This window comes from Tursiops truncatus, chromosome 7 (assembly GCF_011762595.2).
Source record: "Tursiops truncatus isolate mTurTru1 chromosome 7, mTurTru1.mat.Y, whole genome shotgun sequence".
Classification (NCBI taxonomy): Eukaryota; Metazoa; Chordata; class Mammalia; order Artiodactyla; family Delphinidae; genus Tursiops; species Tursiops truncatus.
Window position 1 is genome coordinate 78,336,992 of NC_047040.1, and position 14,253 is coordinate 78,351,244.

A 14,253-nucleotide genomic window follows, 5' to 3' on the forward strand; every position below is an offset into this window, starting at 1 on the left:
TTTTGACCTTCGGGGTGTTGATGGCAGAGTTGATGATGATAAATCAGATTAGGTAACTGACTAAAGTAGTATATCATGGGTGACAAGGATACCAAATTAGATTGAAGGTTTCTCAAATAAGCATGTGTTCTCTGTTCTCCTGTCTTCCACCCTCCTTTCCACTCCTCACAGTGCCTTTGACTCTTAACCATTCCTTCCTCTGATGTATAATGAGAGGCTAAAGGACACTTAAAAACATAAGCTAGGTTGCCTGACTTTTTCAGCCATCTTGCACCAGCCTAGAGTGTGATGGGCATTCTGTAAGGTCATTCCATATCACCTATGTAGTCACCTGTTGTCAGAGTCAGTGGAGTGGGTGCAGTGGGGTTGGTGTAAATATTGAGGAAGAAACAAGGTAGATATCAGTTCACTGGTTTTCCTTTTTACTCTGTAAAGTCATAACTCCCACAACCATTGGAGATAATTTAATGGCAGCCTATTATAATAACCACTATTTGAGCCACTTATGCCCATTTGTCTGCTTGTTAATGCACATGTGTAGATTGTTTCATCAAATGTTTATTGAACACTTGTTACTGCCATGCATTGTACCAGACTTAGGAGGTACAGACATAAATAAGGCAAAGTATCTTAGCCACAGGCAAACAGAAAAAAGGGAGTGATGGTTAAAATACTGTGTGATAATGGAATTATGAGCAAAGTACTAAAAGTGTAAAGAAAGAAGGGTAGGGAGTAAGAGGCGTCTGAGAAGACTTCACAGAAGTTCTTTTTGAGCTGGTTCTTAGGGCAGTCAAGAATGTACAAAGGCATTGACATATAAACACTGTGTGGTTGAGACACAAGTTGTTTTGTGCAGAGCATATTTAGAAAAAGGAAGTAGGGGGCATGATTTGAGAGCAACAGAAGAGACTGAAAAAATAGATCGAGGCCAGTATGTTAAGGCTTTAGTACGCCTTGCTAAAGAGACCCCAAAATAGATTCCACAAAATGTTGATTTTAAAGGATACTAATAGTATGTTTTCCGCAGTCAAATAAATTTGAAACTTATGGATTAAATAGCCGTCAGATTTCTTCACTGCAACACTTCTTAGAGGCATTAAGATAAAGAGGGTAATGTACATTTGAAATTGCAAGAGAAACTATTATAGCATGTGATATCTCCCTTGCAAAAAAAACCCTTCTTTGCGTAGGCTATCTCATGAGATTAGTGATCCAGGGTACTGCCTTTGGAAAACGTTGCTTTGGGCCACAGGGAGCCATTGAAGTAGTTTAAGCCTTTGGATATAAGAGAAAGGGCACAGGTAACAGAGATGCTGGGGAGAGGTGGGTCCAGACCAGTTGTGGTCAAGTTATAAAAGTGTTCACTGAGGTCCCTCCAGGTTCATGGTCCATGACTTCTCAGAGTTCATTTGTCTGGAATAAGATCATGATAAAGCTTTGATTGGAATCAGCCTGGGTAGTCAAGATTGTTGTGTTTGGTTAAAGTTTTTCTTTAAAAGAACTGAGCTGTGTAGGTAAATATGTCTTTCTCACACGTATAATTTATTCATTGTATTCCATATACATATTATCCCAATATTGGACCCACTCCAGTATATAGGGTGGACCTCTGCAGCCTCCTGGCCTGCTCTGCCCGAGTACCTCTCTGTTGATACCCATTGCCCAAGTTTTGTTTTGGTTAAGCTGTAGGTGTGCCTGCCCTTGGTGCTTTCACTGCGCTTTCACTGCCAGGCCCGGGTTCAACCCCTGGTCCAGGAACTAAGACCCCTCAGGCTGCGTGGCGTGGCCAAAAAAACTCCCAAAAAACACCACACTTGCCTCATGGCTGGTGCAAAGTAAATAAGGCCCAGGTGTCTCTGAATTATTTACACAGAGACTCAGAGTGCCACACGGGTTCTTTGTACTGGCGCAGTCTACTTTGCGTCACTGCCTTTTTGCTACTTCAGAAAATATTGTATTCAGATTTTAAGTTTAAAGCAAGATAGCCTTGTTCTAGTACAGTCCTGGCCAGGAGTTACCTTAAACCAGTGGCAGTTTAATGAAAAAAGAAAAAAAAAATGAAACTTACTACAATAAAAATAAACTTTACTTTCCAAACTTCTCTCATTAAAAAAATCTTTCTGTTTCTGACATGAATAAAAAGGGACAAGTAAGTTGTTTTTACTAATAAATGTAGAAAGTATTTCAGAATTTTGCAAATAAGCCAAATTGTCCAGATTCTTTACATTAATATATGAAAACTAGTCACCTTTCAGAGCAACATGAAATCTTTCAGGATATTGGTATTGGATAATATGAAAAATGATAGATATGTTGCTTTTTTTTTTTACTTGAACAATAGAAATTTGTCTTCTCAGAGTCTGGAGGCTAGAAGTCTAAGATCGAGGTATCCACAGGGTTGTTTCCTTCTGAGGACTGTGAGGAGGAAGGTGTTCCATGCCTCTCTGCTAGTTTCAGTTGGTTTGCTGGCAATCTTTGGCATTCCTGTCTTGTAGAAGCATCACCCCAGTCTCTGCATCCATCTTCACGTGGTGTTCTCCTGTGTGTGTGCCTGTCTCCAAATTTCCCCTTTTTATAAAGACACCAGTCATATAGGAGTAATTCCCACCCTAATGACCTCATTTTAACTTGATGATCTCTGTAAAGACGATGTCTCAAAAATAAGGTTACATTCTGAGGTACTGAGGGGTTAAGACTTCAACATATGAATTTAGGGACGATATAATTCAACCCATTATAGGAGGGAAATCAGAGAACATGTTGAGAGTCAGAAGTTGAACTGAACAGCCTCTACTGGGTTCTAATGACTCTTTAAATTCATACTTCTTATACAGATCATGCATTGAACACCAGTGGTTTTGTGGGAAATAAGAATTTTATGCTATTAGCAAAGCCCTAGAAAATAGAGTTACATGATAGTTTTGAGCATTCATGATCCCACACACCCTGTCAATCTGTCTGGTTATGGAAGGGAGAATTTTTGGTGGGTAACATGAACTTGAATTTATACTGAATAAGCAAAACAAATCACGGGATTCTGGTACAAACTCTTTTCAATGAGGATATTTAGAGCAACATCAACTTTTTCCTAGGCCATCTTGGAAATAATTTAAATTAGGTAGCTTTGTCTACTCTATGTAATTTGGATAAGATTACAACATTGGTAAGTCATGCTATAGCCAAATATGAAAATAAGCAAAAAGCAAACAAGATCGTCTCTCTTAAAATTAAATAGACTAATTCAGACTGTGGACATGATCAATAAATCAGGTGATTTATAAAAATTTATATTAAAAAGCTTTTTATATTTCAGAAAGCCATATTATATTTTTATAGATAATCTGCTTAATTTTTGCTTAAAAAATAGCTGGATTGCTTTTGACATTGAAAATAACTAGATTTTTCATTTGGCCAGATTCGTGCACAGATTCAGGTCAGTTGGCTATTACAGCAAGCCAAGTAGATTTGCATCTAAATGCATTGTGGCACTTTAATATAATTGATCTTAGGTTGTTTTTTGTTTTTTTATTTTAATACTGAAGATAATTATGCCTTAGAACAAGTCCACTGGCCCTAACACTTGAATGAAGACTTAGCAATATGCTAGTTGTTAAGAGTAGATCCAGAACATTTAACAGGGATACAAAAATGTGCATATCAGTCAAAATAGATGAGTTGTGAGATGTTAAAAAACATATCCATAAAATATTAATATGGAAGTTGTTGATTGGTAGGCGTATTTCAGCATAATTTGCTTTCCATGTGATGTTGCTTGGCACATGTATTTCGATTGCTTCCTAAAATGTAGTTGCAGCTTCTATAGCTAAAATAAAAGTTCTTTAGAACAAAAGCACAATCAAAACCAACATAGCTATGTAAATAGCTAAATATTAGGGTGAGCATAAGAAGCAAATCAAGAGAGCCTTCTCAGTTTTTTCCACCAACTCTTTGGTTTTATGTAAAACTCAACCCATCTCTCTTTAGAAAAGATCTTAAGTTAGATAGGACTATGAAAATTCAAAATGTTCTGTTTTGCAATGTAGGCTAACATCTGAAAGAGGTACTATTTTTTAAATATAGGAACTAATTAATAAAAATACCATGACCTGTTATTTGATATTTCTCCTTTTAGCGGAAGTACAAAGTGAAATTGAAAGAATCTTTGAGTTGGCAAGATCTTTGCAACTGGTTGTTCTTGATGCAGACACCATCAATCACCCAGCACAACTTATAAAGACTTCCTTAGCACCAATTATTGTTCATGTAAAAGTCTCATCTCCAAAGGTAATCAGCTCATTTCTGTCTTAAGGGTTAGAAGCTTGTTTCTTCTGAAATATTTTTTGCTCTGTGCATTTTTGTTAGTGGGCAAGGAGAATGTCTTGTTGAGACCCTTTTAATGAGCAGTTTTTAATTCACCTGTACTGTACAGGTTCTAGAAATTTTGAGATAGCACATAAAGAATTGTTTATTCCTTCAAGAAGCTCAGTGTCTATTGTGGTTCCCAAACTGGGCAGTTATGCAAGAGTATAATAAAAACAAAAAGAACTAAGGTGAGGAAAAGTAAAGTCTGGCTTTTCAGAGACTTTAGGTTCTATCTTGGTAAATCTCTTAGGTAATATTGATTCTTGTATCACTTATGTTCTCGCCCCAGTTGAGAAAGTACATAGTTCAAGAAGTACATATATATGTAAAGCAATTATACTCCAATAAAGATGTTAAAAAAAAGTACATATATATTTATCATATAAGTCAAACATCACTGTATAAAATCTCTCATGGAAACTTTATAGACCCTTAATTTGTGCTTAGGTTGGGTTCTTCAAGGAGTATAGTTGTTCTGTGGTTGAGCACAATGTCATATCTGCCATGTATCTTTATGCCAATGGGGGAGATAAAAAAAAAAGTGACACAGCCTCAAAGTGGTCCCTTTTGACTTGGGTGTTCTTTGATTTTAAAAAGTGATGATGGGCCAGGGCGGTAGTGGGGGGAGAGATAAATTGGAAGATTGGGATTGACAGATACGCACTACTATATATATAAAATAGGTAACTAGTAAGGACCTACTGTATAGCATAGGGAACTCTACTCAATACTCTGTAATGGCCTATATGGGAAAAGAATCCAAAAAAGAGTGGATATATGTATATGTATAACAGATTCACTTTGTTGTACACCTGAAACTAACAGAACATTGTAAATCAACTATACTCCAATAAAAATTAAAAATAAATAAATTTTAAAAAATAGATTATGCATTTATAAAAACTAAGAGTACAATGAGATTGCTTTTAAAAATAAATATCGAAATTTGAAAAAAAATGATGATGGGGAATTCCCTGGTGGTCCAGTGGTTAGGACTCCATGCTTCCACTGCAGGGGGCATGGGTTCAATCACTGGTCGGGGAACTAAAATCCCTCATGCCACGTGGCGTGGCCAATAAATAATTAATTAGATTTTAAAAAGTGATGATGTTCTAAAAAGTTAATATGAAATGGATACCCTTGGGAGGTACTACCTTAACAATCAGCTTCTTTTCAGTGGCCCTAGGAGTGCATTTTCTTGCTTAAATGCCAATTCAACTTCCAGCCAGAACAGGGGTCTCCTCTCACAGGTAGAGAATGTGCCCTTCCCAATGCTTCTGAGCTTCTCAGCCTTCCATCTCTACAGGCACTGGTTCTGTGCAGGATGAGCTTGGGAATCCTGACCAAACCAGGACCTTTGGGGAATCATTAAAATCGATGGAAAATGCCTTGAGCACTTGGAGTCTCTTTGACCCAGAACTGAAGGGGATTCAAGCATCCTTACTGCAGTGGAATAGATTTCAACCCCTCTCGCCCCAGTCACCGTGGGCTCCATAAGTGCAGGAACGGGGACTCCTGTGGATATATGTGCTGAGATATCATTGAGCCTCATAGATTAGTAGTAGTTGGGGGGAAGGGTCTTACTTCAGCTAAAAAAAATATTAAGGGAAAGATGAGTATATGGAAAAATGCAGTTACAGCAGTGCCCAAAAGACATAGGTACATCCCTGGTTTATACGTAGCAATACACCAGTACAGATGTTCTGCCTAGATGTCGATCATGAAATTGTCCTTTAATGTAAGATTAGACTGGAATGCCTTAATTATCAGTGACACAAAGGGTCAAATATATGTAACTCTTATATTTATCTGACATTGAGATAGTGAACCAAAATATTACTGAACTAAATTTGGACATAAATGACCTGGTACAGATCAGTGCCTGCACTTTTGCAGGGCTCTCGTTGAAATCTCTGGGTAAAATCTAGGGTGGGAACTCCAGATCCCACCAAGACCTCACATGGAGCGAGAATAGGATGAACATGTCAAATCCACTATAACTGAAAGCTAGTGTAAGTGGCTGATGTCATTACAGAGTTTATATATATATATATGTATATATATATATATATATATATACATATATATATATATATATGACTTGTTATATTGTATTTCCTCCCTATTAATACTCAGGCTAAATAGACTATGAAAAAAGGTCTGGATTTATTTGGTTTTCTTTCAGCTCATTGACAGTATCTCAGATTCATGTCTTCTTCTATCAGGTTTTACAGCGGTTGATTAAATCTAGAGGAAAGTCCCAAAGTAAACACTTAAATGTTCAACTGGTGGCAGCTGATAAACTTGCACAATGTCCCCCTGTAAGTACAATCATTTTTTTGTCTTAATCATTCTTGACTAGTTAGGAGAGGTTGGTAGGTTTTGTTTTTATCATATTAGCATTGTCATTTTTATTCTAGAACGGTCACGATGATGGTATGTTGTCATATATCTAAAGGATTTCTTGGAACAAACTGCTGCTGTCATGTTGGCTTACCCAGGCATCCAGAGCTGTGTGGTGTCTGCCACGTAATAGGAAATGAACTTGGTGTCCAGGGTCTGATGTCCTTACTGCCACCTTGATTGCCTTGCAAACAGTCAGCAAACTATTTAATGCAGTCATGTGGACACTTTTATGAAAAGAAAACAACAAATAAAACATACTGATTTGACTCCTTTAACTTTTCTGACAGAAAGTTCCTAGAGGCATAATAGATTATGACATTGAAAATTGAGAATTTATTAGAACTAGAAGAGCCCTGTGGTTATAGCAGATGAAAAGGTCAGGGTTAAGTAAGATGAAAAACCATATTAGAGCAACTTTTCTTCTAATGCCATTACCAGAAAACAGCTGCTGAGTTCAAAGCTGAGCAAATGGCGAGGAGGTGGGGGGGTAGGGGTGGTAACTGCTACCGTGTGGGTCACCAATGTCTACACCTGCTCGACTGACTTACTATTTCTGTGCCTGTGTTTCTCTGAAGGAAATAACTGTTTTTCCTACTGATTTAATTCACTAGATTTTGTTATATGCTTATGTAAGGATCATTCATGCTCTGTGGAATCATAAAATTCAATTCAAGTGTTTAGAGAAGCAACACAGCATAGCTGTTAAAAGTACAGACTCTGGATCCAGACTGCCTGGGTTCAAATCCATACTAATCTACACTAAGGATTACATCCCTAGTTATGTAATCTTGAGCAAATACCGACCTCGTTGGTTTGGTGTAAAGTGTCAATGAGTGAATGTGTAGTAGAGCTCTTAGAACAGTACCTAGCACATAATAAGCACCATCTAAGTGTTTCTGTTATAATTACTGGATGTACTTTGTGCTGTGCCATGCCTACCTGTCAGGCTCTGCAAGGATCTGTGCCTGTCTGGTTCACTGTTGTGTCTCAAGTTCCTATCATACTAGGCCCACGATAAATATCAAATGAATGAAAGGATGTACAGGCAATAAGAGTACAGGGTAAGAATAAGGATGTACAGGCAATGCGTTCTTTTATTAGATGCTTACAATGGGCCAGACACTGTGCTAGGTGCTTTATACAGATTATCTCTAACCCTCACAGTTACTATCTCTAACCCTCACAGTTACTTAGTAAGGTAGGGCAGTATTATCCCCATTATATAGTTGAGGTGACTGAAGACAGAGAGGTTAAGGGATTTCCTTAAGGTCACACAGCAAATTAGGATTAGATTTAGATCTGTCTGGCTCCGAAGCCAATTTTCTCCCCAATCGAACCCACCTATTCACACACACACACACACACACACACACGCACACACACACACACACACACACACACACACACACACACACCCCTGGTTATCTGCTTGCAGATAATTTGGATAGCCCGGAGTCTGGAGTCCTATTTTAAGTCTAATTGTAGTTAGACAGACGCATTGCTGACTATTGAAGTCCACTTACACAATGGAATGTATGATTAAAGCACTGAGCGAATATAGGAGAATGTATTACCCAGTCCCTGACTCTAATGCCTCCCAGTTGAAGGAAGCTAACCTTTTTTTAGCAGCTACCAAAAGACAGGAACTATGCTATTGTTTCCAATTTTTATAACAGTTTTCTAAGGATAGTTATATCAGTTTGGGTCTTCTGGGAAGCAGACACTTAAGTGGAATTCAAAGTACAGATTTATTAGGGAAAATGCCTATGAGAGGAAAAAGGGAACAGGGACAGAACTGGCAGGGACAGCCTTCAGACCTGATGTAGTTCTGACTCTGTGAAAGGAAAAGGGGAAGGAAAAAGTGGGTAGGAGGAGCCTCAGACTGTGATGTAGCCTTGAGAAAATCTCCCACTTGGAGCTGGGGACTTCCCAGAGCACTAGAGGAGCCTCATGTTGGGCATAAACATTTAGGCTCTAGTCCACGTGCTGTGCTCAGATGGTGGCTGGGAGCAGCCTGGGGAGAGCAGGTCCTTGCTTGAATGCCCTGGTGGATCCCGAAGGCGCAGCAGCCCAGGGCTGTCTGCTGACTGCACTCAGCACAGCAGGTTCTCACTCCAGGGGAAGTCTCGGCATGCACCTCTATGACCGCCACAGTAGATAATACTATCCTTACTTCCTACAGGAGAAAGCTAAGTCCCCACTAAGAAATTTGTTGGAGGTCACAATTAATTGTTAATCAACTGTGCTGCAATATAAAAATTAAAAAAAAATAAGTGGGCCCCAAGATTCAACTGCTTTGTCTGACTCCAGCAAAGCTCTGTCCACCGTACTGCTCCACTGGTACACATAGCTGTGTAGTGTAGATGGATCTCTGGCCCCCAACTTCGATGTGCAAGAAATGGCTCATTTTCTACTTTGACCCCTTAGCCCACTGGGCAGGCAGGATGTTTAGCCAGGCTTGCAGCTGCCTTTACCCTAATCCAGGGCGGGCTGAACAAAGACAAAGGGTGGGGCTGGCGGGAAGTTGAGGGAGTGAGGGGGAGAGTTCCAATGCAGACAACCTATTCATTGACCAAATCCACGTGGTCCTTAAGGATGGAGGCTGTGCTGCATCAGACCTTATCGGGAACAGGGGGTCTTTGGCAAGGCTGGGAGACTCATAGCCCCTCCTCTCTGGGACATTGGCAAGAGAGCTCCCTTCTCTTCTCTGTCTGAGAGAGTGGAGGTATCTTCCTTTTTCCCCCCTCTTGTCACTATTAAAGGAACTCTCTGCTTTTGTTGTATCTAAAAGCATCCTCACCTTCTTTTGTTTCCAGAGGCAGTTAGCACAAAATGTTTCCAACCAATTTAGGCTTTGGGGACACAAAATCCTGAAGGAGAAATGGAGAGCTGGCAATTTCCTGCCACAGACACCTCCCTCCCCCACCAGACAAGGAAGCACAGACCCTCCCACCTGCTTAAAAGGCGGAAAATGAAGAGGGAAGGTACAAAAGGAAAAACACGGATTCATAGCTCAGATCTCATTGGCCGTGTCTGAGTTCACTTATGTAGAGATCCACACTGTGAGGGCAGCGCTGGTTCTGTGAGGTCCCAGACGTGGCGCTAAGATCTGTGGGAGTATGGGGAAGCAGATCTGGGGGGACTTGAGGGCAGTTAGGCCTGTGTAATTTCATTTGACACAGTGATCAGACTCACCCAACAGGAGGAAGGCATTTCACACATCTGCTCAAATGCAAATGCTGAGAAGAATGGGACGGCTTTCTAAGTAGAGAGCTTGTCTCTAATTGCCTTCGGTTGGTGGCAGGGATGCGGGTGGAGTGGGCTCTAGGACCTGATGTCAGGTGTCATGGAAGGAATCTCCTCTGGTGAAGCCTGAAAGCTATGGTAGCTAACATCCCTTCCCAACTCTGACACTCTGATTCTATCTAGATTTTGGAAGTGATCAGCACAGACATGTTATTGAAATCATGAGGGTTTAGAGCCCAGGGAAAAGGAGAGTATAAGCATAAGCAGAAGATATATCAAGTCAAGTAATATGCTTATTGTTTCAAAACATGATTAAGATGTTTCACAGAATGACATGTGGGCACGTCTGAAGACGTGGTATCCATGTCTCCATATGGTTAAACCAGACAAACTCAAATATTTAGTCATTTCAATTCTGTGTAGCTCACCTACAATCAACCTTCTTGGCGAGAACTAAAATACACTCAGCAAACATTATTTAAGCTTTAGGCCTGTTACCTTGCTAGGTGCTAGAGAGACAAAGGCACGTTCCTGCCTTCAAGGAGCAGATAGTCTAAAAAGGTTCCATTGGTTGAGTCAACTCTTGGCAAACAATTTGTTAGGTCATAAATATCCTTGCAGGGCTTCCCTGCTGGCGCAGTGGTTGGGAGTCCACCTGCCGATGCAGGGGACACGGGTTCGTGCCCCGGTCCGGGAGGATCCCACATGCCGCGGAGCGGCTGGGCCCGTGAGCCATGGCCTCTGGGCCTGCGCATCTGGAGCCTGTGCTCCGCAATGGGAGAGGCCACAACAGTGAGAGGCCCGCATACTGCAAAAAAATAAATAAATAAATAAATAAATATCCTTGCAGATACTACTTTATAAATCTTTTTTAGATTAAAAGAGAAATTTAGATCAGGGTTTCTCCACAATTGACACTGTAGGTTGAATAATTTTTTATTATAGGGACCTGTCCTGTATGTACATTGTAGGATTTTAGCAGCATCTCTGGCCAGTAACAAACCCCAAGTTGTGGCAACGAAAAATATCTTTAGACGTTGTCAAATGCCCCTTAGTGAAAAACGTCACTCCTGGTTGAGAACCACTGGTTTAGATGAATATCTGCACAAGTTTTGGTTAATAATGTTATAAGAAGTCTCAGTAAGTGATTCCTTGAGATGCATTTCAGGTGAATTGAACTTGTTCCTTTTTAATTTGATCTTTTTATGAGAATGAGTTTATTAACATTTATTCCTAATAATTAGTAGAGAAAATAACTTGTGTCTTATTAAAATTGATGTATTATAGCTGCTGAGACAGTTGATAGTTGAGTATGTATACAGTACCTGTTACATCTGAAATAGCTGGAACCAAGAAAAGATACGTGCACTGAAATGCACATAATACTGTGAGCTGCCTTAGGATGTGTCCTCGTGTCAGGAATCTCCAACAGCCTCATGCACTGCGAAGGCAGCTTTACCCTGTCATTATTTCAGCAGGGTAAACACTTCCTTGTTTATATAATTGGTTCAATAACCTGGAATTCTAAACAAGCAGTCTGGATAAGCAAGGTTACCTTGTATTTAATATTTTCTAAACACTTTACATTATTAAACATGTTCATTTAATATTGCTTGAATAGCATTTGTAATGCTAAGAAGGAATTGTACACTCTATTTTGGCATTCACGAAAAAAATCTTTGGATTATAAAAACCAGTAGTAGTCTCAAAATGTATCTGCATTTGTCCCTACGCTACTTCAAGACCAGAATTATCATTTTCATCCAAAGACGGGTGATCACTGTGTCATTTTAGTTCCTCTAGGAGAATTTGCAACTTGCTAAATTGGCCACTGCGTCTCCAATCTGAAAAGTCAGCAAATTACACTGGTGGAATCTCACATTGCTAAGAAATTAAAGGCGACAGTCTTTAGAAAGGGAAGTCTAAAAGAGTACTGAAAAAAGTTGACTCTATAGCCAGAAAAAAGAACTCAGGGACTATTGAAGCAAAAAGGGAACTTGGAAAGCACCCTGTGTAGTATTTCCTGGAGTGCGTTCTTCCCACTACAGGTTCCATATGCAATGTCAACGGGTGGAAAGCACTTTGGTACCAAAAATGTTTGAGAAAACACCTAAGTAAACAAACGTAGACTGGTTTCTTTACAACAAGAGCCTTAATGTGCTAATGAGCATTTTATATCTCCATTAAGATATGTCGTGTACAGTGCTTCCCCTGAATTTTGACTATAGAACCATTTTAGTGTTTCATGGCACAGTTCTAAGGAAAGTCTCATGTTACAAATGAGTGGACTGAAACCAAGAGAGGTGAACTGGCTTTCCAAAGGTCATGCACCTTGGGCAAAGCCAGGGTAAGATCTCTGTCTCCTCATCTAGCAAGACTTTAGAGAGTGAATGGCAACAGACGGGCTATTATGTATTCTCCTGTAGAGAGAATCATGGGTTTCATGGGTGAGGCTTCTTCTAAGAGTAGGGTCAGCAAACTTTTTCAGTAAAGAGCCATATAGTAAATATTTTAGGCTTTGTGGGCCATGTGGTCTTCTTCACAAAACTACACAACTCTGCCTTGGTAGCAGGAAAGCAGCCACACACAGTATGTAAACAAATACAAGTGTTCCAGTCAAATTTTGTTTATAGAAGCAGGAGGCAGGCCCAATGTAGACAGCCCACCAAAGTTGCCATCCTTGTTCTAGGACAAGGTTCTGGTTACCTATTTCTGTGCACCGAACTACCCCAAAACTTAGTGACTTCAAATGACAACCACTTGGTGGTACTCAGCTGGTGGCTGACCTGGTCCCTTAGCAGGAATGGTTGGAAGGCTGGGCTCAGCCAGCTCCTCTCCCTCTCCGCGTGGTCTCAGGGCTCTTCCATGAGATCTTTCCAACAGGAATATGAGCTTCTTACATGGCAGCTCCCAGGGCTCCGAGAGCAAGTATTCCACTCCCTTTAACTTAGATACTGGGCTTGGATATTGGCTCAGTATCACTTCCACAGCCTTCTGCTAGTCAAGGGAACGTAGAGGCTGCTCAGATGCAAGGAGAGGGGACATAAACCCTCCGTCTCTATGCAGGGAGTGTCAAAGAACTTGTGGCCATTTTTAATCTGCCACAGACAGAAAGATGAGCTGGGAGGATGGGCTACTGAATAGTTCTACTCTGGAAGAGGGAGGGACTTTCCTTCATTGCCTGCTCTGGATTCACAAAAGAAAAGTTGGGATGGGGCTTCCCTGGTGGCGCAGTGGTTAAGAATCCGCCTGCCAATGCAGGGGACACGGGTTCGATCCTTGGTCTGGGAAGATCCCACATGCCGCGGAGCAACTAAGCCTGTGCGCCACAACTACTGAGCCTGTGCTCTAGAGCCCGCGAGCCACAGCTACTGAACCCGTGTGCCTAGAGCCCGTGCTCCGCAACAAGAGAAGCCACCTAAGTGAGAAGCCCGCACACCACAACGAAGAGTAGCCCCCGCTCGCTGCAACTAGAGAAAGCCCGCACGCAGCAGCAGAGACCCAACGCAGCCAAAAATAAATAAAGAAATTTATATTAAAAAAAAAAAAAGTTGGGATGCAGAAAGAAAAGGAGTTTGTGAGACTAGAACCCATAAGCCCTTTTCATATATGTAGTTTTATATGACCAGCCTGAATTTGCACTTGGAATAGCCTTCTGTACACTATAGTGTTGGATTTCATTTTGCTTCTACCAGGTATTGGTGCCCTTTTCCTTTTCAGAGAAGTTGAAAATAGTACATTTTAAGAAGCGCAAAGTTCAAATTGCCCCAGTACTGTGGTCACAAGAGCTACGTAATGCATGGTGAGAAAAGCAGATAGGCAGACAATTGAATATATAAATGAAATGTAATCCTTTCATCCTACTTAGCTACAAGCTGGTTTGTGTTACCAAAAGCTCACCCTGGTTCTTTGAGCTCTGTAATTTTTCTGTGCATATAAAATGACATTGACCGCTCTGTCTGCTAGAGGGGAGTGTGTCTCCTCCACAGTCTTGCAACCCTCTAACGTTACAGTAACCATGGTCATTCTCTTCTGTCACTCTTCATTTTCCATTGCTGAATGGACTCAGATTTATTAAACACAGGAACTCTGAAGTGAGTGGGTGCTCAGTATCCTATCACAATAGTATTGCTACCATGGTAGTAATTTTCCACCGCCCTTTTCCAGTAATTTTATTTAAATTATTTAGAATTGTGTGAATTCACCTACCTGAAACGCCATCCCCATTGGTGCATTCAT

At 40.5% G+C, this 14,253-nt stretch overlaps 1 protein-coding gene across 2 annotated transcripts in view; it reads left to right on the forward strand.

Annotated features, from left to right (window-relative positions):
* Window positions 1-14,253, forward strand: part of CACNB4 (calcium voltage-gated channel auxiliary subunit beta 4) — a 266,634-nt gene that overhangs the window by 243,581 nt on the left and 8,800 nt on the right. For both annotated transcript variants that reach the window (XM_073807709.1, XM_073807708.1), the window contains 2 exons: window positions 4,133-4,284; window positions 6,588-6,683. In XM_073807709.1, the coding sequence (XP_073663810.1) occupies window positions 4,133-4,284; window positions 6,588-6,683 (248 nt within the window). The remainder of the gene's footprint in view (window positions 1-4,132; window positions 4,285-6,587; window positions 6,684-14,253) is intronic.